Below are 23950 nucleotides of genomic sequence, written 5' to 3'. Positions count from 1 at the left end.
TCGAAGCCGACACACTTTTTGTGATTTCCAGGAATAGAAAAGGACAGAGAAGCCTCCAAAAGTCTAAGCTTGCATGACAGCCGCGGCTCGCTCGCCCTCCCCCCACCCCCCACCCCCCAAACAAAAATATACCGCCACTTAAAGAGGTCCTCGCTTTACATTTCGAAGAAGGGATGCCAGTTCATAAACAGTTTTCGGTGATTTACTTCCCTGCAAATGAGTTGTTTCATATTTTGCACTGTCTTTTCATGATCATTTGCATCCATTAGAGACCCCGCATCCTATTGGCTTCTTCGTACTCCTCCCGGACAGAACGCAGAGCGAGGGTGAGAGCGAGAGAGAGCGAGCGAGAGAGAGAGCTAGAGCGAGAGAGCGCCAGGGAGTGAGGAGAGAGCGGAAAAAAAAAGGAGGGGAAGAAAAAAACACCCAGGGAGAGAGGGGGAGAGGGGGAGAGAGAGGGGGAGAGAGAGAGGGGGTGAGAGAGAATGAATACGGATTAAATCTGTTTAACTACCTACATTAATGAGATATCTCTCGCTTCACAACAAATCAAATACCTTCTCAGACCACCCCCAAAGACTGATGTGGGGGAGTCACGGAAAAAAACACGCACACACACATACACAACGCGCCAGGCGTAGGCACGCTGTTAATTTCGCGATTTTAACGAGGCAATTGGAGTCTTTCTAAATGTCAGGGTCGCTTCGGAAAAATGTAAAAGAACACGGTTTAATTGCGCCGAGTTTTAAAAGGTCCTATAAATGTAATTGGTATTTTAATACAAGTTATCAAATCATACAGCTTCCTCTCCTAAACATATTTTCAAACAAACGAGGTAGTCATATTTAAAGCTTTAATGATCAATTTCCTTATTATTGATAAAGGTTTAACTATCGTGTGGAGGGAATTGGCTGGGTAACCGGCCCCCCAAAAAGCGGCTGTAAACTCTTTAACAAACTATAAAACGCAATAAAGCTGGAGTCTGTTGTTGTTTATGCCGCAGCGCATAAAAGCTGTTAGCATTTTACGAGTTCTTTCCTCTACAGCTATAAAACTGCAGCTTCGATCGCCCCCGCCGCCCGACTGCAGCACGGTGGGGGTGATGAAGCCGAAATGAGAATGATTATGGGGATTTTTTTCGGCACAAACAGTGACTTTTCTGAGATTTTCACCTCCTTCCGTCCTGGCAAGCACCTGCCCCCACCCCTTCTCTGGAGCCCCCAAAAGGTCCCTTCTCTGCCCTGCCCTCTCTGCCCTGCCCTGGCCAGTCACAAAACTTCCTCTCATTAAACAAATAAGCAAAAATTTTCTGTGAAACGGGGATCTGGGAGATCTTGAGGAGGGAACGGGAGGGAAGAAGAAACTTTCTGGTTAATGAGCAGTGGTTGAAGCACAGAGCAAATTTCGAGCTGCCACTGCCGATTCTGCAGGTTTGTGCAATCTCTGCTTGCTGAAAAGGGGGTCTTCTGAAGGCCCTTCAGCCCATCAGCACTTTTGAGGGCAGACTTTGCATGAGGGGAGAGGGCCTGATGCCATCAGAGGGATGAAGCCCCAGTGGGCTACCCCACACTTGGACACAGGCCTCGGGACCCAGTAGCCAAGCCCAATTATTAACAGCTCCCAACCTTCCCAGGCCGACCCCCACACCTTCTGCAGTGCCTAAGGGTGAGAGGGCACCACTGAGCCCATCAACGCATCAAAAGGAAAGAAGGTTGGGTATCAGGCCCTGGCACCTGGCCTTGGTGTCCGCTGTCCTATGCTCTCAGCCACCCTAGGCAGTGCCTGCAGAGTATGTGTTTGGGGGGCATCTATTAGTCCTCAGTGTCCCCAAGACCTTTTGAGCCACTGTCACCACCTAAACTGACTTGGGTGTGGGATTCAGATAGAGCAAGGTTGCTGAGTCTCCCATTTTCTCTCCTTTCCCCTTGGGGAGCCTTGGCTCTCCCTGCAGACCTGGGAACCAGAGGCCTGAACACGGAAAGCTGGAACAAGCTGACTCGGTGCCACACTCTGTGGCCACTGCGTTCCCTGCCTACCCGGCCTCACGATGGTGGTGGCCAGGCTTTAGAAGGCCCCAGTCTGAGGGTCAGAACCAATAGCCTCCTGTAGCAGTAGATTGGCAGGGAGAGGAATGAAAGAAAGAAAATTTTGAGCAACAAAAGTGGAGGCTTTACAAATATATTCAATCCATTGTTTATTCAGGAAACAGTGGTTTGTTTTTTTTGACGGGCACCTTTTGGGGACCCCATACACCCCAACATTTGTAAAAATGAAACTATCACTTTTCCAAAGGGAACCTTACTGTGAGGTCATTTAGTTCTTCAAAAGTGAACCCAGAGAATGAGAGAGGGGCTAGAAGGGGGAGAGAGAGAAAGGAAAAGAGGAGTGGAGAGAACCAGGGCTTTGAATTTTCAGCGCGTGGCTAAGAGGACCGTGAGGCAACGGAGGGCCGAGTTAAGTTGTTGCCGAAGCAAACATTTTTATCAAGTGCAGAGGATTTTATGGTCATTATTTGAAAACTCACCGGCGAGGTACAAATTCAATGGCTTGTTCTAAATCATCTCTACACCGTGCCAGAAATTCCTGATGGAAGGAAAATGTTTCTATTATAGAAAAAAAAAAAAAAAGAACAAGAAAGAGCGAGGAGACAATTTATAAACACCCAGCGGAGCGCAGATTTATTAGAGAAACTCAAGTTGAGGAGAAACTCCGCTTACCTCCTTGCACTAAGTCCCGGTGGGGGAGAGGCGAGGATGCAGCTGGGGTGATTTTGGGGGGGTGGGAGTATCTATTGCTGGAGCAGGTTTGTCGGATGGAAGGCAGGGATCCGGCGGGGCCGAGAGGACACAGGAGATTTGGAATGCAAGGGGCTGTGGACAATCAGCGTGCGGATCTCAGAACGAAAGTGCCGGGAGTCCAGATCTCCAGCTGCTCAATGAGGAAAGGACCGGCGCCCCCAGGTTTGCCTGCGGCCAGGGCCAAGGCGCGCGGAAGCCGCAGCTCTCACCTGGAAGCCGAGGAACCCAGGAAGAACAGAGCTCTTGCATCCTGACGCCGCGCCCGCCTTCGCGCCCATGGGAAAACGCGCATTCTTTGGGGGCGCGTAAAGCATCCAGAGGCCACATCCGAGCCATCCCGCACTCTGCTGCCCTGGGGAGCCCCTGCCCCGTGCCTAAGTCGCCCTGCGCGAGCCCAGCCCAGCCCTGGACTCATACAAAGGCTCCAGAGCCTGCTCCTGTGCGAAGCCGCCCTGCCGGCTTTGGGCACCTCCGAATCCCCACAAAAGCTGTGGCTCCATTCCCCCCCACACAAAAATTGGGGGGTCTCGGGCTGGCTTACGCGATTTAATTTCCAGCCGGTGGGCAGATTCCTCTCCATCCTACCTTCTTTTGCCGACTAGCCCCTCTCACCTGACCTGCTGACCCGCATCCAAGGACATTTCGCCTCCTTTCACGGAAAATCTCGTTTTTCGAATCAATTCTCCTTTTGGATTTCGACCCATTATTCCCATTATTACTATTATTCCCCGTTTTCACGCATTTGTTGCCCCACCGAACACAGCAACTGGGTGAGAATCACTGAGCCCTCCTCGTGGGGAAAATTCAGAAAATTGACCATTTGAGGAGATGGGGGAACACTACTATAACTGAAATCTATAAAATGGGGGTAAGGCCATAACCAGCCCTATTTTTTTTATTAGGTGCAAATTATTCATGACTTTTGGTAGCACTCAGTTCCTGGATTCAGGGCCCACCAAGGCGCGGTGCCGGGCGCAGACATCCGCAGCCGCCGCTCCAGGGAGTTTCACATGGAGCAAGGGTGCCATCTAGCGGCTGCTCTGCGAAAAGGCGCCGCAGCCACCGGCTCCACCAGTTTTCTGGGAGATCAGCCGCAGAGGGGGCCAGCAGGAGAAACTTTCATAACTAGCAGTAAAAGTGGAGGGATAGGGAGCGGGCATCGGAATCAGGAAACGGTTCATGAAATTGTGTAGATAAGCTAAAAAACAGAAAAAAAAAAACACAACAGAGGGGAGGAAAAAAAAGAAGCCCTAAACTTTTTTCTTTCTACGTACACCTCCCACCCCTGTCCCTAATTTCTAACGGAGACCACAAAGCAGTGCGCCCTTTATGGCCTGTAAAAAGGGGGACCGAGCACTTTTCAAACTCCACACGACTGTTTCAAATTTTGAGGAGAAACAATTGGGCTTTTTATCGGGAGAGAGGAGGCCTGAGAGGATAGGATGAGACTGTAAAAGAATCAAGAGGCTGCCCGCGCCCAGACGTCTGGCCCCGCCGGACCTGCGTGTGTGTGTGTGCGCGTGCGTGTGTGTGTGTGTGTGCGTGTGTGTGTGTGTGTGTGTGTGCAGGAGGCTCCTCGTTTCCGACGCCTGATTCTGGAGGGGGTGTGAAGAACAAAGACAAGAGCCCCACTTGCAATTTCTGAAGCATTTGCGACAACAAAGTATTCTTCCCCGGCTTCTCTCTTCTCCCTCTCTGCCCCCTGCCACCCCCCGCCCCAGAAGCCCGGAGCCCTGTGTTCTGTGCGGGTGAGGGTGAAGGCTGCCGGAGCAGGGCCCACCCATTCCCCCGCCAGGCAGGGAGCCCCGGCCCAGCTGCGGCTCTCTCAGCTCCGGAAAGTTTCCCCTCGCTGTTTGCTTTGCTGCTGTTTAGTTTCTTAACCTTCAGAAATTTATACGCTATAAACTTTTATAGCGGTCATATTCTTTTATTGCTGCGCACACCGCATTGAATTCCTCTCCCGGCTTCTCTCTGCCTCGCACTCTGGCGGTTTCCCTCTCTGAATCTCTCTTTTATGACAACTGATTTCCCCATCTCCGGCTTCCGAACCTCCGCATCTTCGCCTTTGTTTGTTTTAAAGAAGCAGCCCTGGGCTGGGGACCCAGACGCTGCCGGCAGAAGCCCCTCCAAGCGCCCTCGCCCCTACCACGCAGCACTCCCCTCTGTTCCAGCCTCGCTGAGCGTTTGCTTTAGGCAGAAACCGACCTTCTGTCTTTGCTGTCAGCACCGGCTGGGCCTGGGTAGCCCAGGATGGGGCAGGAGCCTGGTCTACACCAGCTGTAAAGCCAAATTCATTTTGTATCCCTAATGAAACCCTCCTTGGAGGGTGCCTGTCCGGGCCTGCCTGATGCGGAGCTCCGCTTTCTCCTGCCTCCCGCCGTCTCTTGGATCAGTTGGTCCTTTCGTTGGAGGAGGGTAGGCCTGGCCTTTTCACTTGTAGGCTCCCTTCACTCGGGCCGTGCTTCGTTCCCAACTCTACCCCAACCCGCAGGGTCTCCGCGGGCCGCAGTGTTGCCGGCTTGGGTTGGGGAGAGGCTCCTGAGGTAGGCCGGCTCGGGAGCGCCCGCCCGCCGAAGCGGAATCCCAAGGCCTGGATGAGAAGCGCAGGCTGCCGAGAACTGCGGTCTTCATAAGAGGCTCTGGCGAAATCCCTCAGTCTGAGAGGGACAAAAATGTGCCTCCTGAAACTGAGTTTAATTCTGGGGTCCTTTTGGGAGGTGAATTTTTCTACTGAGACATTTCTGCCTCACACTCAATGACCTCTCCACCCTTTGCAGAGGTGCTTACCCAGGGCTCAGCCCCTGTCAACCCAGCCCACCTCAGACCAAGGCTGCTACCCTGTGGCTCAAACTGGAGCCTCCAACCCCAGCTGGGGGCCGAGAACCCTAAGGCACTGGCTCCCTTTGAATGGAAGGAAGGAGATTCCAGCCCTCTGGAGGCCTCTGTCTAGATCTAGGCACCCTGCCGCAGGGAAGAACAGAGGGAAATTACTGTGTTCCTCCCTTGCACCGTATTTTAAAGTGGCCAAACTAAGGTGACATTCTCAGTGGCTGAGGGAGGAGAGCTACCCCCAGGAGGTGCAGGAAGACCTACCTTTCCTCCTATTCTCAAGTCAATGAGGAGGTCTCAGGACCTCAGTTCTCCCCAGACCCTGTCCCCTCTCCAAACAATCCACATTTCCTTCCCTCCCCGCTCGTTTTCCAGTTCTCCTGTTGGAAGGCTCTTAATCAGTTTAACCAGTAGTCTTGGGACCTGGGGTCTGGGACTGGCTCTCAGCTCCACCTCTAGAGAGCTCTGCAGGGGACCTTGCCCTGCAGGGTGTAAGGAGAAACCTCCTGGACTCAGCAATCTTTTTCTTCCCAAGCCTTTCTCCCGACAACTGGGATCTCTACCTATGGTCAGGCCCAGAGAGCCAACACAGAAAAAGACACAGGAGAGATTTATTTTCTAGAGTGATATATATTTTTTGTTCTTTTTCTTTTTTTCTTCCAAAACAAACAATTAGAGCTCTAGGCCCCTCACCCTCCCCACTCCCACCCAGAACCCTCCCATATAATCGACAACTGAAAACAGGCGAGACAATCACCCCCAAAGAAATCACGAAACACAAGCACAATTTCACGACAGCCACCGACAAAGCAAAAAACTTCTACTGGAATGTCCCCTTGCAGGATCAGGAGAAGCAGGAGCAAGAGTCTACGAACTGAAGGGGACTGAGAAGTAGGGGAGCAGGGGGAGGAGCGGAAGCAGAGAGTAAGCTTCCATCTGATGCTTAGATGCGATTTTGCCTCTTTCCTTTGCACGCGGGACTGTTCCCCAGAAGCGCGCGCACGCACCAGCCGCGCAGATCTGCATCCAGGCCCAAGAAGCAGGAGGCAAAGCCCGGCCCTGGGGCGGGTCTCCTTTGGCGCTGGGGCTAGAGCCGCCAAGCCCGGGGCTCCTTTGCGTGGGTCGAGAAGCCGACGGGATTCGGAGGAACGCGCAGAGCGTTGCGCGCTGGGGCCATTGCTCCTCCCTGTCCCAGACCACTTGTCCCGGAAGGGAGTTTGGGAATCGATTCACAATAAATTCTCATTCGGACTCTCCTGGCCTGGCTTTCCTGTCTACAGTGGGGTTGACCTAGCGGGGAATGGAGGGTGGAGGGGTTTTTCTACAAGGGGCGGCTTGACTCGCGGGTGCAAGGTGGATACGACAGAAGAGAGTTGATTTCAGAGCTAGGGAGGATGCGGAAGAATGCAGGGCCGGTCGAGAGCAAGAGAAGCTACAGTCTGTCAAGTGGTGCACAGATGAACAGGAGGACAACATTGTCAAGGCTCTACGACCCACAGTTTGACCTTCTTTTGTTGGAAGGAGAGGGTAACATCATGCGGAATTAAACATTTCCTGCAACAAAATGTGTATGTTGGTGGGAGGTGGGGAGTAGCTCTCCCTAAGACACCGTCATAAAACCACGTGCTGCCTTTTCTTGTACTTTCTAGCCCACCGGCTTGGGGGCTAGGTTTGCCCCATCTTCCCCATGGCCCTTGGCCTGAGAATAGTTGGCAACTCCATGGGGATGGTATGGCAATGCTGCAGCCTTTGGGTTGCAACACCTCACTCAGGAGTCTGTCTCTAGACATCTCCCTGGTGGGTATTGCATCAGGGGTAGAACCCGGGCTTGCCTGATGGTCTGAGGGCTATTTTGCCAAATTTGGTGTGCGATGGTCTGCAACTGGAGTGTCACTTCACTCGACTGAATGGTGGTTGTGAGCTCACCCCATTATTACTGTGTGTGGATGTCTGCTGAGCTGTGTGGAGTTGGAGTGTCCCTGGGTGACTTTTGGGTGGGTGTAGAGAAGAAACAGGCAAGCTGGAAGTGAGGGGCTAGGACTTCCCAAAATAATTACAGGGCATACTAGGAGCTTGACTGGGGTCTCTCTTTCCTTGTGGCCCATCACATTCTTAGGAACCAACTACTTCTATCTTCTAAATCAACAAAACTTTCTCCTGACACCTAGAGAGAAGAGAGAGACAGGTAAGGGCAAAGGAAAGGAGGGAGGCTCTAGGTGCAGGTAAAGGACTTGGAAGAGAGACTCCCTTCCCCATTCACTTGAATACATCCCAGACAGCGCTGGCTTTGCAGTCGTCACATAAATAAGAGTGAGATGGGGAAGAGCTGGGGAGAACTGGGGGTGATCTTTAATCTTTACTCTTTGCCCTGCTCCTTATTCATTTTCTTCATTTTCATCCGCCGGTTCTGAAACCAGATTTTGACTTGTCTCTCACTCAGATTGAGGAGTCTGGCCACTTCGTGCCTACGGTCCCTGGTGAGGTACATATTGAACAGAAACTCCTTCTCTAGCTCCAGCGTCTGGTATTTGGTGTAGGGACAGCGCTTTTTCCGGGAAGAGCGAGCGTGCAGCCAGTTGGCGGAGGGGTTGGCTGAAAGAGAAGCAGCGATAGAATCAAAGAAAGGAAGGGGTTGAAGGCCCCAGATCAAGAGGGTACACCCTTGGTCTCCACTCCCCATCTTGCACTGGAGAAGAGGCCACCTGGGCCTTCAAGCTCCCAGGAAGGGTGTCACAGATAGGCCAGCCATTGCTATAGACACCTCCAGGTGAGAGGCTGTGTGGAAAGGATGGAGCCAAACGTGGGCCCAGGCTTCCTCAGCACTTCCAAAGCTCTGCCTACATCAAGTTCCCTCTCAATTTTTCTCTACTTGGGTCCAAACTGCTTAGGACTCAGGTCAGAGTTCAGCATGGTTGAAGTCCCACCAGTAGTACCCCCAGGCTGGCTAGGGGTGGGTGGCTGACCTGAAGGGTCCTGGCTCTAGGAGGTGAGAGGAGGAGTTGGGTGGGGAAGTGAGATGTCTGTTCATTCACCGCATTTGGGGTGTCACTTCACCCCAACAGACCTCTCAGCCCTGCAGTCCAGTCCCAGTACCCCCTGACTTGATGACAAACAAGCTTGTGTCTCTAGACCACATGGCAGCAGGCATGTGTGTCTGCATAGAAATCTCCCCCTCTGCCACCACCACACACCACAAATATGGGTCTGCACTTAGAGCCACAAACAGCCAGCACACTCCAATTCACATGCAATGCAATTGCAACCATTTATCAACTCCAGCTTATGCACAGGGGAGCGCTGGGGGCTCACAGATAACTTATGGTTGCAATAGTCTCTCCTTTTCAGCTCCTGCTCAGCTCACAGTTTGGTTAACACAAGTTCAGGGAAATTAGGGAGTAAAATTGCTCCAGTCCCAAGGTGGGGAGCGAGGTGTGATGTGGAGGTAAAAGGAAGCCCTTCACAGCACACCTAGCCTTAATTGATCCTATGTGGGGGCTGGAAGGGAGAAGAGGGTAACTGAGTGGAAGAGAGGAAACAAAAATATATACAGGTTTCTCTTCTCCTTACCTTCTCTCTCACTACTCTGGAACTCAAAAAAGTTGCCAAATAAAGCTAAGCCAATTAAAAATAACAGCCACCAGCTACTAGCTTCCTTCTCCCCAAGTGAAAAACTGGATTTTTTTATATAAAAAATTTGGTTCACCCCACACTAAGTACCGTGTCTTACCAATTTGCAGCGCTATTTCCTTAATGTGATTGCCTGGGATGGGACCCGCAGCCGCATTAAATATGAAAGAGGGAAAAAAACTGCTAATAATTGATCCTAGCCAAATGGCTGCCTTGCAATAATGGGTTTTTCAGGCAGAGTTTGGGGGTTTAGGGTGGGGGGTCTGTTTGGGAGTGTGCCGGGAGGGTTGGGGAAGAATGTGTTCCCTAAATGCCAGCTCTTAGGATTCCACCTGGCAGGTTGGAGGTGACAGGACCCTGCAGGGAATGGGGCAGCTCTTTACTCTCCAGCAGGCAAGGATGCTCTAAAGGGCCCTGGGGCCACTCCGTCAATGGGAAATCTAGCAGGGCAAGGAGAGACTAAAAAATCCCTACTTCCCAAAAAGAGTAAGAAACGAGGACCTGATCCACCAGCCTGCGAGTCATTGCTTGCGGCTGAGTTCCCTCACCGATGAGCCCTTCTCAACCTTAAAAATAAATAATAGAAGAACCCTCTCTTCTCATCTAGTAGCACCTCCTGGAAATCAGCTAGACTTGGCGTTCTGGCTGGGGTGCTTTTGAGGAGTGGGAGGTGATGGGAAACTACCCACAAAGGGTAAAGTTCTCCGCCTCTCTGCAACCCTCTCTTCCCCCCAACCCTCCTCTCCCCGGGGTCCCTTCGAGATGCCCCGATATTCGGAAGCGATTCCCCGACTCCCCAAGAGGCGGACAGCCGGGGCTGGGGCTAGGGAGCCCCGCAGAGAGCAGCAGGGGACCGCAGAAAAGGAAGCGGCAGCCCCTGCGAGGACGCCGAGGAGGAGAGGGGCCACCGGAGGGAAGGCTCCCGGGGAGGGGCCGGCGCATCCGGGGAGGGGGCTCAGTCACCGCGTCCTGGGCTTCCCCCGCCCCTCCTGTCGCCGGTTGCGGACTCTGCGCGGCTACAGCGCGAGATCTGCTAGGAACAATTCTCCGCCAAGCTGTTGCATCGCAAATAAAATCCTAATGAGCTCCCTCCCCCTTCCCCTTGGCCGGCTTTTACGGTCTGCGCGTGGCGCGGGGAGCTCTGCCAGCAGCACCGTCCCGGGCAGCCCAGTGCGCTCCGGCCCTTGCCCTCGCCGGCTCTCGGCCTCGCTGGCCGCTGGCCCCGGGCCCCGCCAGCTTCTCTCCCGGCCGTCGCAGGTCTCTGGCCGGGCTTTCAGCTGGGGCCTCCGGGAGAGAGGGGGAAAGAGACCCGAGAGAGCTGCAAGTCGATCCCCGAGCCCCTGTTCCCCGCAGGACTTGGAGAAGTAGGGGCAGCGCTCCTCTGGCGACCTCAGTCTCCCCTTCTAGAGCACGCAGCTTTCCCCTTCCCTCCGTCTTTTCTTCCTCTCCCCTCTTCCTCCCGGCCCGCTCTCCGGCCACCGCCGCAGTTTCCCTTCACATTGTCCGCAGTTTATTGCCTTTACCCTCCCCGCCCCCCACCTGGCCTTCGGCCTGGGTATTTCCTCACTTTTTATAACTTACTTTGATCCGGCCTCTCTTTGTCCTCGCTTCCTTCGCAAATTTTATTGTCCCCGTAGCCGGGTCTTTGATTAGACAGCACGGCCTCCCTGCCCGCCGAAGTTTCCAAACTGTACTCGGGCGTGCCCTGTTTGAGCAGCTCCCCAGGCGCGCCCAGCAGCGGCTCCGCCTTCACCGCCGCCTGGCCCTGCCCCGGGGCGGCTTCGCCGCGCGGCGCCGGCTCCAGCCAGGTGCGGAGGTACCTGCTCTCGGCCGGCGGGACGCCCTGGGGCTGGATGTAAGGGTGGTAGACGGACGGCAGGCTCCCGGACGCGTGCGGGCTCAGCGGCGCCCAGGAGGCGCCGAACACCGGCGCTTTGGGCTGGAAGCTGCACGAGGGGAACTCCAGGTGCTCCGCGTGGCCCGGCTGCCGCGGGCTCGCGTACTGGCCAGAAGGAAACTTGGCTGGAGGCGCGTCCTCACTCTCGTGACTTATGATCGAGTCGACATAATAGCTGCTAAGCGTCCCAGAAATGGACATTCTCAGACATTATCCGGGCGCTCGCAGGGGGAAGGGAAGCGCTCGCGCGGCGGCGCCCAAGCAGGGAGAGGTTGCACCCGGACCGGTATGAGGGCTTTCGGACGCGACCCCCCCAGCCCCCCACCCTCCCACCCCCACCCCCTGCTCAACTTCTCAGCCAACAAAGTACAGTGGAGCAGCCCGTCTCAGCTCTCCTTGCAAAATGATTGGTCAAAGTTTTTCCGACTGCCTGATAAAGCGTCAGCTCCGACATAAATCAGTCGGGCGAGGGGGCTGCGCTCTCGCTGTCATCCGTCCGCACCGCATTCCATATCGAGGATGGATTGTTTTATGCTGATGCAATGTGCTATCACGTCAGGGCTCCGGCGGCCACGTAACCTCAGCCCCAGCTACCGGCCGCCCGGTCCCCCCCTCCCGCTGCAGGAAGGGGGGCAGTTCTCGACATGGGGCGGCGGGGGCGGAGGAGAGGCGGAGGGAAGCGGCGGGCTGCCTCTGGAGGGACGCAGGCTGTGGAGCCCTCTCCCCAGGCGGGTTGGCGAAGGAGGGAGAGCAAGGGCGGAGGGAGGGAGAGAGCCCCAGCCCGGGGAGCAGCCGGAGAGGCCCGAGAGGATACTGGAAGAGGAGGTGCTCCTGTCCCCCCACACACACCTCCACCTCCACCCCGCAGGCCCTCATTTCCTCTTCTCTGTCCCCTTGACAGAAGATGTTTATTAAACAACAACAGCAGCAGCAATCCACAGGAGATGAAGTAAAATGATGAGGGGAAAATTTGGGGATTTTAGGACGTTGTCCGCTTTGGAGGGGGCTCTCCTTTCACTCTTTGTAGAGATTTACATGACTGCGAGATTCCCTGGACCCCTCAGTAGCTGAGGGAGGAGGAGAGAGGTGAATAAAACGGCTGAGTGTCCAAGAATCCACTATCTGTCCTGAAATTAGAAACTACTTGAGGTTAAAGGGATCCATCAGGCCCCGGAAACGTGAGCCTAGGAAAGAGTTTAATACAAGGAACCAGAGCGCCTTTACATTTACTGGGCCTTTCTCTGACTCTGGCCAGAAGGATGGATTTAAGATGGTGGTGGTGAGGTGTGGAGGTGGGGGAAGCCATTTCTCCTTTTCTCCACTGAATAACCACCCAGGCCCCTAAATTTGCCCTGATGAGGGAGCTGAATAGGAGAAAGGGTTAAGGCCACTTCCCTGAGGTATGACCAGAGCAGAGGCCTGGGAAAGGATCCCCAGTCAGCAAGGGAAGGGGTCCCAAGTTATCTCCCCTTCCATCCAAAGAAGAAGGAGCCTGGGCTGAGTTTTCAGCCCTCCTGTACTACTCCTCTCACCCGGGGCTCCTGCTCTGGAGACTTCCAAACACCGATATAGGGGCCAGTGTGGACAGCGAGCCCATGGTCAGTCTCTTCCCCTCACTGCCTTACTCCCTGCAGACCCCTTCATTGGAGCTTCCAAATAGCCCTTTTTATATATATCTACTCTGTGGCCCTGAGTAGGGACTCCCCCGGGGCCCACCGACTGGCTTCCTCCCTCCTCTCCCAGCCCCTGCTCCTCAGCTTCTGCCCTGGTTGCAGTCGCCTCTCCTGGCACCTGGGGAGGTGTGACCCCTGGACAGAGCCAGTTCTCCTCGGGTTAGTCTCAGGGGTAGATTGGGGTGGATTTCTCGGCAACTCTCTGACTCTGAGTCCTAATAAGGCAGGCTGCCCTCAGTCCGGTCCTTTTAGCAAAAGCGGGGCCACTCTAACTTGAGGCCGTATCTTTTTGGCCACCTACCCCTCTGCCTTGTAGAAGGCTGCGGATCACCTCCCACACAGGCACACACTCCCACCAGCTTTTCTTTCCAAATGAAGCCATCTTGTGTCATTACACGTGAAATACGAGGGCGAAACGCCATATTTCTTCACATTATGGCGATTTCAAAATGATTTTTTAAAGATCAATGCCGGCGTCCAACCGGCCCCCTCCTTTCCCTCCCCTGCTCTCCGAGGGTGACAGCCTGGCAGATCCGTAACCAAACAGCATGAAGATCTGCCTTTTCCATAGGACCCAAGTGAGGAAACAAAAATCCGATGCAAATTCTTCCAAGCAGCGGTTGGACGCTTGGGAAAGTCGAGGGAGCTCCCCGGACTCACCAGCAAAAAAGCTGGGCACTGAGCGAATGAATCACAGTTAAGGCAAAGCACCTGTTCTCAATTTGCCAGCCCTATGAAGTCTGCTGTTGGCTTTACCTGTCATAAATACACTCTTCAGGAAAAAAGATTCCCTCCCCCACCATAAATAATGGTGTTATGAAGCATGGCAGGCTGAGTATATGATTTCTGTAGTATATAAATTAGGGCCTAAAAGGACATGTGTACTATGGACTGGGGTTTTTTTATTTATTGAAAAATCACAGCGCTGAGCTGTCCTTAAGACCCAAGCAAAGCAGGCACTGGGCTCTGACTGCCGTCTTCCTGGTTCCCCTTCCCTCCCCTGCCCTGACTTTGCAGCTGCCTCTCTGCAACAAGAGAGGAGTCAAGAGGGCCACTCAGTTTAGGGAAGAAGTTCGAGGAAGAAGAATATTTGGGCTGATGGCTTGTGCTCTACAAGGGTGAGTTCTCCCGGCAGACAAGATTTGGGTTTGTGGGTTGCTGTCTGCCTGAGGAGTTGCCCTTTATTCCCTGGTGGCTCCTGAGTGCTGGGTGAGAAGGGGACTCAGGCCTCTTTTCTGAGATCGGAACTTAGCCTTTGCTCATGAAGAAGCTGGAGAGTGGAGACAATTTTAAAATGACAGGTTTTGGAGGTCTTGGTCTTCTCAGGGAGCAATGACTACAGAGGAAAGAGAATGAACTGGCCCCTAAGCCCTGTAGTCTGCATCCCAGCTCTTTGCCCTCCAGGTAAATGCACCAAGCAAGGAGTCCCACCCCACCAAGCTTTCTGGAAAGCATTGCTGCCCCAAACTGGAGTTCAACTCCAGCTCAGGCAAATGATTAAAGGGTCAGCTGAGAGCCTGTTGACTCCCTCCCACCAAAAAAGCCTTGTTTCCTCCCCCAGACAATGGTACCCACCACGAAGGGGGATAGCAAACAGGATTGTGGCTCCTGGAGCCAAGCTTCCAAAGACACTTAGTAAAGGGGTTGCTTCAGTGGGGGTCACCTTATCCTAAGAGAGCGAAACTGCTCCATACCCCACCCCCAATCCTAAACAGAAAGAAGGAAAACCCTGCCTTCCCTTGCAGCCTTTTGCCATTCCCTGTACTGGAGCCTCGCCTGAACACAGCTGGAGCCAGTAGCTGGTAGCTTGGAGAAGGGCAAGCAGGGAAAAAAGCGCAGCTCCTGGCCATAATGGGGCCCAGAGCAGCCAACAGCGAGGCCGAGGTTTGAAGAGCAGAGGCCGACCAGCCGGTGAGTGCCTATGCTGCAGGGGTGACTTTTGGAAGGGTCCTTGTCAGTAAGAAGAGAGAGAAAATCTAGACGAAGGGAAGGAAATGGGAGAAGAAAGAAAAACAATAAGTGAGAATGAGGAAAAATAGTTTGTTTTTAATTAATAAGCTTAGCTGAAATTTACGCATGTTTTATGTAAATAGATGTGTGTGTCCTATATGTATATTTCAAATCAATATTTCTGTATGGGGAACCCAGTGTGCAAATGCACTGTGCTCTATACTGTATATAGAATATGTAATAAATAAATCTGCCCAACTATGGAACTTGCTGTGCTTGGACGTTTGTGTATGCAGGATCTAATCGTGCATATGTGGATGCATGCATAACCTCTGTGAGTGATGGAGGTCTCCGTCTCCGATTCTACTCATGTAAGAAGATCAGTTACCCAAAAGGTTGTGTGTACATTTTTATAACCGTCACACACCTATGGAAAAGGCAAAAGCTTTGTGTACTTGAATTATGGCTATAAAATATTAGCTAATTCAGATGTCGCACTTGAAAATCTGTCCCTTGACTCGATATTCAAGCAAAATATACAGCGTATCCTCAAACAAATGCATATGACTTAACACTAGATTGATTCTACGACAACTTCTTTCCAAAATGTTTCTCTGGAAGGTAAAAATAAATGCTTCAAATTGGCCCAGAAGAGGTTATGAAATTTTGTGACTTCTTTGTTGGACCATAAAATCCTTTACTGTGTTTCTTACCCAAGACCGCCGGGATGGTGTGCATTGTGTGATGCCTATTTCATGATAGTGATGAGGGCGGGGGTGGAGGCACAGTTACTTATAAGCACATGTGTCTCACGGAATTATGAAGCAGAGGTGGACAGAGAGGAGCCGAGTGTGAAAGTGACTGCGGAGGTCAAGCAAAAGCACTGCTGTGTACAACAAAATTAGAAAAGTCCCCAAATCTATGTTCCCAAGCACCAGAGGTATTTCTTCAGTCTCAAGATCACAGTCCAGACCCACTCTGGGAAAGAGTGAGGCATGAGGACACTTGCCCCAGTGGGAAAGGACACAAGATCCCAAAATCCTTACCCTTTATGCAAAACGGCCTCCAAAACAGGTATCACATCGAATCTGCATACTCGGGTTCAAACCTCGGTGCTTCCACACCCCCCAAGTGGGGATCTTAATTGTGAAGTAATGAAATCTTCTGCCAAACCTCCCTCCCAGGATGTCAGAGGTGAAAGGAAGGACTGAGAGGTCAGTGGCCCAAGCCGACCTCAGGAATCTTCTTACCAACTCTCAGCCATCAAGGATATCCAAGGCGATGGGGGTGGCTGACTCCTTGGGAGGGGGCATCCAGGCCAAACGGGGTGGGCGGCAGGCAGGCGGAAAGGAGGCGAGCAGGTAGAAGGTTATTACGAAATTGCTTCCATAAAACCTGTGGCTGTTGTAAAACTCTGCTTTCCAAAGACTTTATTTCCTCCTTTCTCTCTAACATTCCCCTTTTTTCTTTTTACAGCACTTTTCCTGGGAGGGGGTGGCCAAGGGACGCCAGGGATGGAAGACAGTCAGGCTCTGAGTGACTGGGCAGGTTTGTGAGAGGCCCAGGGAGAAGCGAGATAAGGCCACAGGGACGCGCCAGGCCATCTCCACCCAGACCAGAGGATGAGAAACTGTCAAGGGACAGAGTTGTTGGCCTTTGCTTATCAGGACAGTGGGTCGAAGGCTCCATTTCCCCTAGGCTAGGGGTGGGTCTCCCTAATGCCCCTCTGCTGTAGCAGAAGCCCCTTGTTCAGAGACCCCCTGGCCCTCCAAGTCAGCCTGGCGCCGAAGCCCCATCCGGTCGGGCCTCTTTCCTGGGCCCCTTTGCACATTTCCTCTGCCTCAAGCAGGCGGGGGAAGGTTTGGGAACAAAAGTTAGCTTATGCTTTGGAAAGTCCCCCTTCTTCCACCAGCACTTCTAGTTATTCCTTTCCTGGGCACAGGGCCAGCAGCCTTAAGAGGACCGAGGTCAGAGAGGGTATCAGAGTCTTACCCCGCCCAACCCCTAGTTCTATCCCTTGTCACTGCATCAGTCGGGGTTGAATTGTCCAACAACCTGGGCTCCCCATTAGCTTGCAAGTCAGGTCCCTCTCCAAGGAGGTGGCACTCAGGACCTATGTGTACCCCCAGCCCAGCCCAAGGCCAGTGGGAAGCCTTTGGCCACTGGGGTGGGTGGGGAGGAAAAAGTCAACTGAGGGATTAGGAAAGGAAGGACTTTTTGGACCTACTTCTGTAGGTCCGGTCCCATAGGGGGCCTTCGACAGGACCCTGAGGGCTTTAGGCTGAGATCGCAAGAGCTCTCAGTGTTTCCCTTTCAGAATGAGACCTACTGAGCCCTCTTCAAGGACCTGAAGCTTCCTGCTGAAGTGGAGCACCAGCCCCCAAAGAGTTACAAAAACCTCAAGAAACCCCCTGCATTTCTTTTGAAATCAAATATTTGTGAAGTTGGGGAGACTTTCTCTGGAAAGTTCTGGATGTAGGTGAGAGCTCAGAGACCCTAAGGCTGGAAGCTTGGAGCTCTGACTGCCATCTTTGGGTTGGGCTGAACAGCCCAACAGGGCCAGGGAGGTGCCCTGGACCTCCTGGCAGGGGATGACTGCTCCTCATCCCCCTTCCCCTCCTAACACACACACACAAAAAACATTCAGAAGTGGGAAGACACTTCCCAGATCGCTTCTCTGGAGGAACATCCTTGTTGCTCCTGGATGAAGGACCTCAAACCTCTTCCCCATTTTGCAAGGCTGATCTTCCAGTCCTGATTCTGCTCCCCTCCCCCAACTCCTCCAGCTAAGCATGGAGCAGTAACTGCCGTGAATCGGGTGGTTTAATGTTGTTGTGTTCAGAAACCCAGGCCCAACAACATGAAACTACCTAATTCACTCAGCAGTTCCAGTTCAAGCTCTAGGTCAAGGGCTCACTGGGGGCAAACCCTGTGGCCATTTTTTGTGGGCCAAAAAGCCGCTTAACTTCATTTTCCTCCACCTCTTCCCGAACAGAAGAATCCAGTTGCTACTAAACAACACATCGGAAGAACTGAACCCAGGACTTTAGGCAAAACCATTTTGGAGCCGGTCCTGACAGCTCAGATTCCAGAGACATTTGCTCCCTTCCAGGAGCCCTGGCCAGAGAAGAAGACCCTAGACACAGGCACAAGCCTGGGCAGGGCCTCTTTGATATACCTGCTCAGTCTCTGCCTCTCAGTCCAGCTGGAGGTCTTCACAGATAAAAAGAATTCTCAACCTCAAACAGATACGAAAGTGTATCTACACTCAGCACCCTGCTAGCCCCTGTATTCCAGGTCACCCAGCCTCCCAGTGTAGCTCTGAGAGGCCAGATCTTCAAGTCCTACACCCCCACCCCCAGCTTTGAGACTGGGGCGCAGAGAGTGGAGCAAAAGAGTGCTGAGAAAGAAAGTGACAGAGAGAAAGGTGGAAAAGCAGAGTGTCAGGAAGTATCGGGAATTCTAGGGAACAGAGGAAGAATGGGATTTGGAGGGGAAAGCCGGTTGATCTCAACAGTTGTCGTGAAGGCACCCTGCCCAAAATGTCCCAGGGCCCTGGCTCTGCAGAGGCCGAGCTGCCCCAGGTAAGACAATTCATTCCGAATCTTCGCAGAATAAGGACTACGAGGCTAAGGACTGGGATTGGGACGCAGAGAACAAATTTGCTTCCTCCTTCCTGACCTTCGGTCTGGGTCCTTGGCCCCCTAACGTGCCCGCTCCTCACCTCTGCCTCTCCAGACACCCGCCTGCTCACAGGTGCTCACGCTTACACCCGCACCCATCCCAGAACCGCAGCTGTGCAGGCCGAGGGAGGCGGCGGACTTACCTGGGCGGCGGCGGTGCCGGCAGTGCGCGGCCGTCGGAAGCTGCGGAGTCAGCGGCCGCGGCCCAGTCCAGGCTCCCTCCCGCCCTCGCCCAGAAGCGAGGGTCCGAGTGGCCACGTGTCCGGCAGGGAAGTCCGAGGTAGCGAGTGAGTCCGCCTGGCCGCCCGCTCCCCCTCCCGGATATAAATCTTGGGGACCGGAAATACAATAAAACTTCACCGTGTTGATGAACTTCAAACGGTTTACATCCCCTCCTGTCCTGAAAAGAAAGACGTCCGGGGGCGGATTAAAAGGAAGGGGAAACAAATTTACGAGCGGCAGAAGCACCCGCCTCGGCCCCTTTCTTTGCCCGCACACTTTGTCCGCGTGGAGAGAAGCAGCCCCGGCCCCCAGGACTTGGCCTCCGCCGAACCGGCCGCCAGGCGCGCTCTTCTCTCGGAGGAGTCCGCGCTGACCCAGCCCGCGCCCGGCAGAGATTGCAAGCCGCCGCCTACACGGAAAATCCACAGAGCCCCGCGCAGACCCTATGATCGGCTCGGCCCGCCGGGCTTGGGATGAGGCTCCCCGCTTCTCGCCAGAGCAGAACTGGGCTCCCTGGCGCTTCCTTGCGAAAGCCCAGGCTCTCCCAACCACGCCAGGTGGCCTCCATTTTTTGCATCTTTCCGCTGAAAGCGGGTTTTTTCTTTTCTCTTTTCTTTTTTTTCTTTTTTTTTTTTTTTTTTTTGACAGAGTCCCGCTGTGTCACCCAGGCTGGAGTGCGGTGGCGCGATCTCGGCTCACTGCAACCTCCGCCTCCCGGTTCAAGCGATTCTCCTGCCTCAGCCTCCCAAGTAGCTGGAACTACAGGCGCCCGCCACCACGCCCGGCTGATTTTTGTATTTTTAGTAGAGACGGGGTTTCACAATGTTGGCCAGGCTGATCTCGAACTCCTGACCTCGTGATCCACCCTCCTCGGCCTCCCAAAGTGCTGGGATTACAGGCGTAAGCCACCGCGCCCGACCCAAGGTTTTTTTGGGTTTTTTTGTTTAACTTTACTTTTCTCTTTCCTTTTCCGTTTCTAGCGGCCAGACCTTTGCCCAGCCCTGCCCGTTTATTGCCGGATACTTGCTGGAAGGGGACAAAAGATAAGACTCGGGGTGACTCCCAAGGCCTGAAGGGGGCTGAGTGGGCCGGGGGCCCCCAGAGGATGAACCCTAGGGGCTGGTCGGTCTTCCTCGGCGTGGAAGTGAGAGCCACGCGGCGTGGTGGAGCTCCACCACCGTCTCCTCATCTCTTTAAAGCCTCAGAATCAAACAAAACCACTACTACCCAGGCCTCAGGTTTCCATAGCTTTTGTCTGCTCTGGACCGTTTACTTTTTTCAAAACTAAGTGGAATCCAAATTCTCTACTAGGCCTCCGAACCAAAACGAAGGAAAATCCCTTTTCATCTTGGGCTTCAGAGAACTGGGAGCGAAGTGATTGACTTCCTGCTCCTTTTGTCTGCTCCAGGGGCCTGGTTAGGTGCCCTTCTGGATGGGAGAGCAAAAGGTTCTCCATCCTGCCTCAGTTATTCACCCCCAAAACAGTTTTGAGACACAATGGATGGCTAAGATTAGCTCAGGCTCAGGCAGAGTGTTCGGGTACAGGAGTGAGGTCCAGCTGCAGGCCCAGGAGGGGGTTTAGTGCACTGAAGGCACCCACCTTCCCATAGATACACACATAGATAACCCCACTCCCTAACCCCAAGAAAAGTCACCAAAGTGCTGCTGGATATTTTAAAAATCTAATAAAAAAATTAACCGGCAGGGAAAATACTAGGCAGTACAGGTTTTGAATTTTCTTAAGGGTTAATTCTGCTGCAGGCAGTCCCACTCTGCCCCAGCTCTCCAGAGGTGGGTGGTGGTCTGGGGGCAGTGCCCTCTGGCCCCTTCCTAGCACCAAAAGGGAGGAATTGGGGAGCTCTTTAACAGCTGGAGGGCAGGAAGTATCTTATTTCTGGCCAACATTCATATTCCAGGATTTGCATGGGGAGGCCCCTCCAGCCTCCCTCATTTGCTCTTTATCATGTTATATTTTTATTCAAAATACTGAGATGGCAGCTACTGGCTGTCACTCCTTCCATCAGGATTTCCCTCTGGGAGGCGGGCAGGACTGAGGGGCCAGCAGTTTCCAGACCATTCAAGAGTTATTACCCATCCCCTACCCGGCACCTGGTGGGGGCCAGTCAGTGTGCTGGCTCACAGCCTACTGCTGGCCTGGGTCTCTGTGGCTCCCTGGCTGAGGAAAGGAGATGGAAACCTTTTATAGTCTTAGACTCTTTGGAAAAACTGAAGAGGCCATAGCCTTAGGATGATGCACCTGCACGCTCATATGTTTTGCATGCATTTCCAGGGGCTTTGTGGCTTCTTCCTACCCCCATCCCAAGAACCCCGGCCATGGATTCCAGTTAAAAAAATAAAATTATCTGTATGGTGCCAAAGGATACCCCGAAGCCATTCCCATAGATACCAGTTGTGTCTTTCCGAGGGCTCCCCAAAGGAGAAGTCAACTTTCAGAGGCTCAGCACAGACACCCATGGCCGAGGTGCTGGCGCTGCTCATACACTAACTAGCTGAGATGATGGTCACTCAGTGAGTAAAGGCCAGTTAGGCAACATTTCTTTTCACCCCCAAACGTTTTCCAAACACTTTTCCAAAAGCATGTTGATCTCCAAATTATTCAGAAAATTGATGGCCATGCTGGAGGGTTTAGAGGTAACTTCTCCCCACTCCCTTTCTTCCTTGAAGATAAAGCAGAGTTCTAGCGTAACTGGAGGGGGGCTGGACAATTTGGTTGGTGAGAGGAGGCAGTGTAGACACAGAGGCAGAACACAAGATCCTTAAAGAAACAAAAATTGAGACCCTTTTCCATTTTGTGAGAGTCACAAGAATAAATATTTCTGGGACTTCCTGGCCCGTCTCCCTTCACAGGGTTCATTACCGGCGGGGAGGGAGGAGACAGTCTCGGAGAAGTCAGAGGTGCCAGAAGCCGAGTTCCTAGACCCCAGCTGGAATTTTATTTTTATTTTTATTTGTTTTTTCAATTTCTGGCGGCGGGCGGCTGGTGAAGCAGCTCTGTGGTCTCCCGGCGGGTGAGGACGAGACAGAGACCAACCTCTAGGCGGCGCCCTGGCGTTGAGTCCGCACTGAAACAACATTCTCGCGCTGCTCTGCGTCCCGCGCCGGGTGAAGGGGCCTGTTCCTGCAGGCGCTCGGGGCTCGGCCTGGAGCTGGCCGCCGGCACGTCGCCTTTGGCGCCCTCTGCCAACCAAGAGAAACACGGTTAAATGAGTGCGCTGGGACAGAAATCCACAGCTAATCAAGGCCCCATCAGCTCCCACCCCCTGGCCCTTACCTCCTAACTCCATCTCCGACGCTAGGGAGCCTTCCACAGCCCGAATCTCCTTTGATCTCCCCAGCAGCCGGCTAGAGGGCAGCGCCAGCATCTTTAACCCCCTCCCCCAGCTTGCAAAAGAAGACACTGAGGTCCGAAGGAATTAAGTGATTAGCCCAAGATCAGAGCAGCTATTAAAAGTGGTGAAGCAGGGCTGGAGGAGGAGCCCTCTATTCCAAGTGGAATGTTCTTTACCCCAAATTACCAAGACCATTCATCCCCTCAAAACGTGTCTTTCTTGTAAGCAAAATTCATCTCCAGAAAGGCAGCTTTTTGGTGTTTTCTATGTTGGAAGTTTGGCGCTTCTTGGGTTTCAAATTTGGGGAGGCCCATAAGAAAACTAGAGGCGAATATAGGGACAGCTGGGCCAGGATTCAGAGCCAGGACAAATCCAGCCCCCTCTCTTCCAAGAAATGCCAACTCCTCACTTATGACCTCCCTAGCTGCATGACCCTGGCCAAGTGCCTTAGGCCCCGAGGTGCCCAGATGAAGACCTACCGGAAAGGGAAGTTGTGAAGTGCGAATGCTTTGTGAAAGAGGCTCAACAACTAAGAGAAGCTGCCAGCAGCAGGACTGCTCCACAGCCCCCAAACGAGGGGGGTTAGGGCCAGTCAGGCCACTCTCCTTCTTGGCCCAAATAGGGCTTCTTTGTTAAATTCTTGTGGAGCAAGGAAAGAGAGGTCTTGTTCTGGAATGAGCCCCTCAGAAACGTCCAGGGCCTAGGAAGAGCAGGATAGGAGAAACCAGGGTCCCTCTTCCCCTTCCCCTGTGGCAGAGATGCCATTTTATACTGCAGAGCCCTCTGAGAGACATTTCTGCAAAGTTATTCCTAAAACAGAGGCGCCAGAGAATCACCTGCGGAGGAGGAAGGGAAGAAGAGGAGGGACGGGCTGCTGGGACCAGGCAGCAAAGGACAGGCACCTACTATGGGGAAGACTATGATGGGGTGCCTGCTGGGGTCTGCAGTCCCACAAGAGGTGCATTTCCCAGCCAGGCAGGAGCTCTTGGGGATGCCTAATTACCCAGCACACATCTGGAGCAGCTGCGCCCCCGGACACATTATTTCACTCCAACCCCTATTTTCATTCTGGAGGCTGAGTCATAAAAGACTGCAGAGGCAGAATAAAGTCAGGTCTGTGTGTGTCAGCATTCCTGTGTGTGTGTGTGTGTGTGAATATGTGCACGTCCGGGGTGACGTCTGTGCATCTCACTATGATTGCCCAATGGATTCGCTAAAGTTAGGGGAAAAAATGGAGCAACATCAGGCGAATTCAACTGCGAACATACTGTCAGCCTCATTATCTGCCCATTTCAAGGGAAAGCATTTGGGTCTTGGAATTAGCCAGTTAATTGCCTCACTTCTTTGTTCACAGAACAGAATTATCTGCATCCTATTAAAGCATTCTATATTTCAAAACTTTAAGATCTCCGCATTCTCAATTTTCTTTATTTCTATCTTTATAACACTTGAGCACTCAGATCTGCCCATATATATTTCTCTCTCTCACATACACACACACACACACACACACACGCATGCTTCATGCTTGAAAAGTAACTCTTAGTATCTGCATCTGTAAAATCTGGTGTCTTAACTCTTAAAGTTGATGTAAGGATTAATTAATGTACTATGATGCACTATGTGTCTAGCATTTAGCACAATACCAGGTGCACAGGCAGCATTTAGTAAATAGTAACTATTAATAATAAAGAGGAGGAAGAAGAGAAAAGAGGAAGGGGAAAGCGGAATGGGGGGTGAGGGTAAGTGGCAAGGAGGAAACCTGCTTTGTTCACAGAGAGCCAGCCTAGGACGGAGGGTGTGTGTCTCAGCTGTATATGTATAATGTATTCTTTTGACTTAGAGCAGTGTCTATAAAAGTGAGGCCCCTTGGACCCCTTGGCCTGTAACTACCTCTTCAATAAGGTACAGAGAATTGGGG

The 23950-nt window shown here is 52.9% G+C and overlaps 1 protein-coding gene across 3 annotated transcripts in view; it reads right to left on the bottom strand.

Annotated features, from left to right (window-relative positions):
• Positions 1 to 234: 234 nt before the first annotated feature.
• The window catches only part of HOXB9 (homeobox B9), a 32099-nt gene continuing 8383 nt past the window's right edge, over positions 235 to 23950 (bottom strand). The window contains exons 1-2 of one of the 3 annotated variants that reach the window (XM_063656294.1): positions 10836 to 11420; positions 235 to 359 (exon numbers count right to left, since the gene is read on the bottom strand). In XM_063656294.1, the coding sequence (XP_063512364.1) occupies positions 253 to 359; positions 10836 to 11352 (624 nt within the window). In that variant the 5' untranslated portion in view covers positions 11353 to 11420 and the 3' untranslated portion in view covers positions 235 to 252. Of the gene's footprint in view, positions 360 to 6237; positions 8220 to 10835; positions 11440 to 21086; positions 21878 to 23950 lie in introns of those variants that run through there. The other 2 variants (XM_054455984.2, XR_010124673.1) reach the window with 2 other exon arrangements.

This window comes from Pongo pygmaeus, chromosome 19 (genome assembly GCF_028885625.2).
Source record: "Pongo pygmaeus isolate AG05252 chromosome 19, NHGRI_mPonPyg2-v2.0_pri, whole genome shotgun sequence".
Lineage (NCBI taxonomy): Eukaryota > Metazoa > Chordata > Mammalia > Primates > Hominidae > Pongo > Pongo pygmaeus.
The sequence above is the reverse complement of the archived record's forward strand: the minus strand, read 5'-3'. Positions and strand labels throughout refer to the sequence as shown.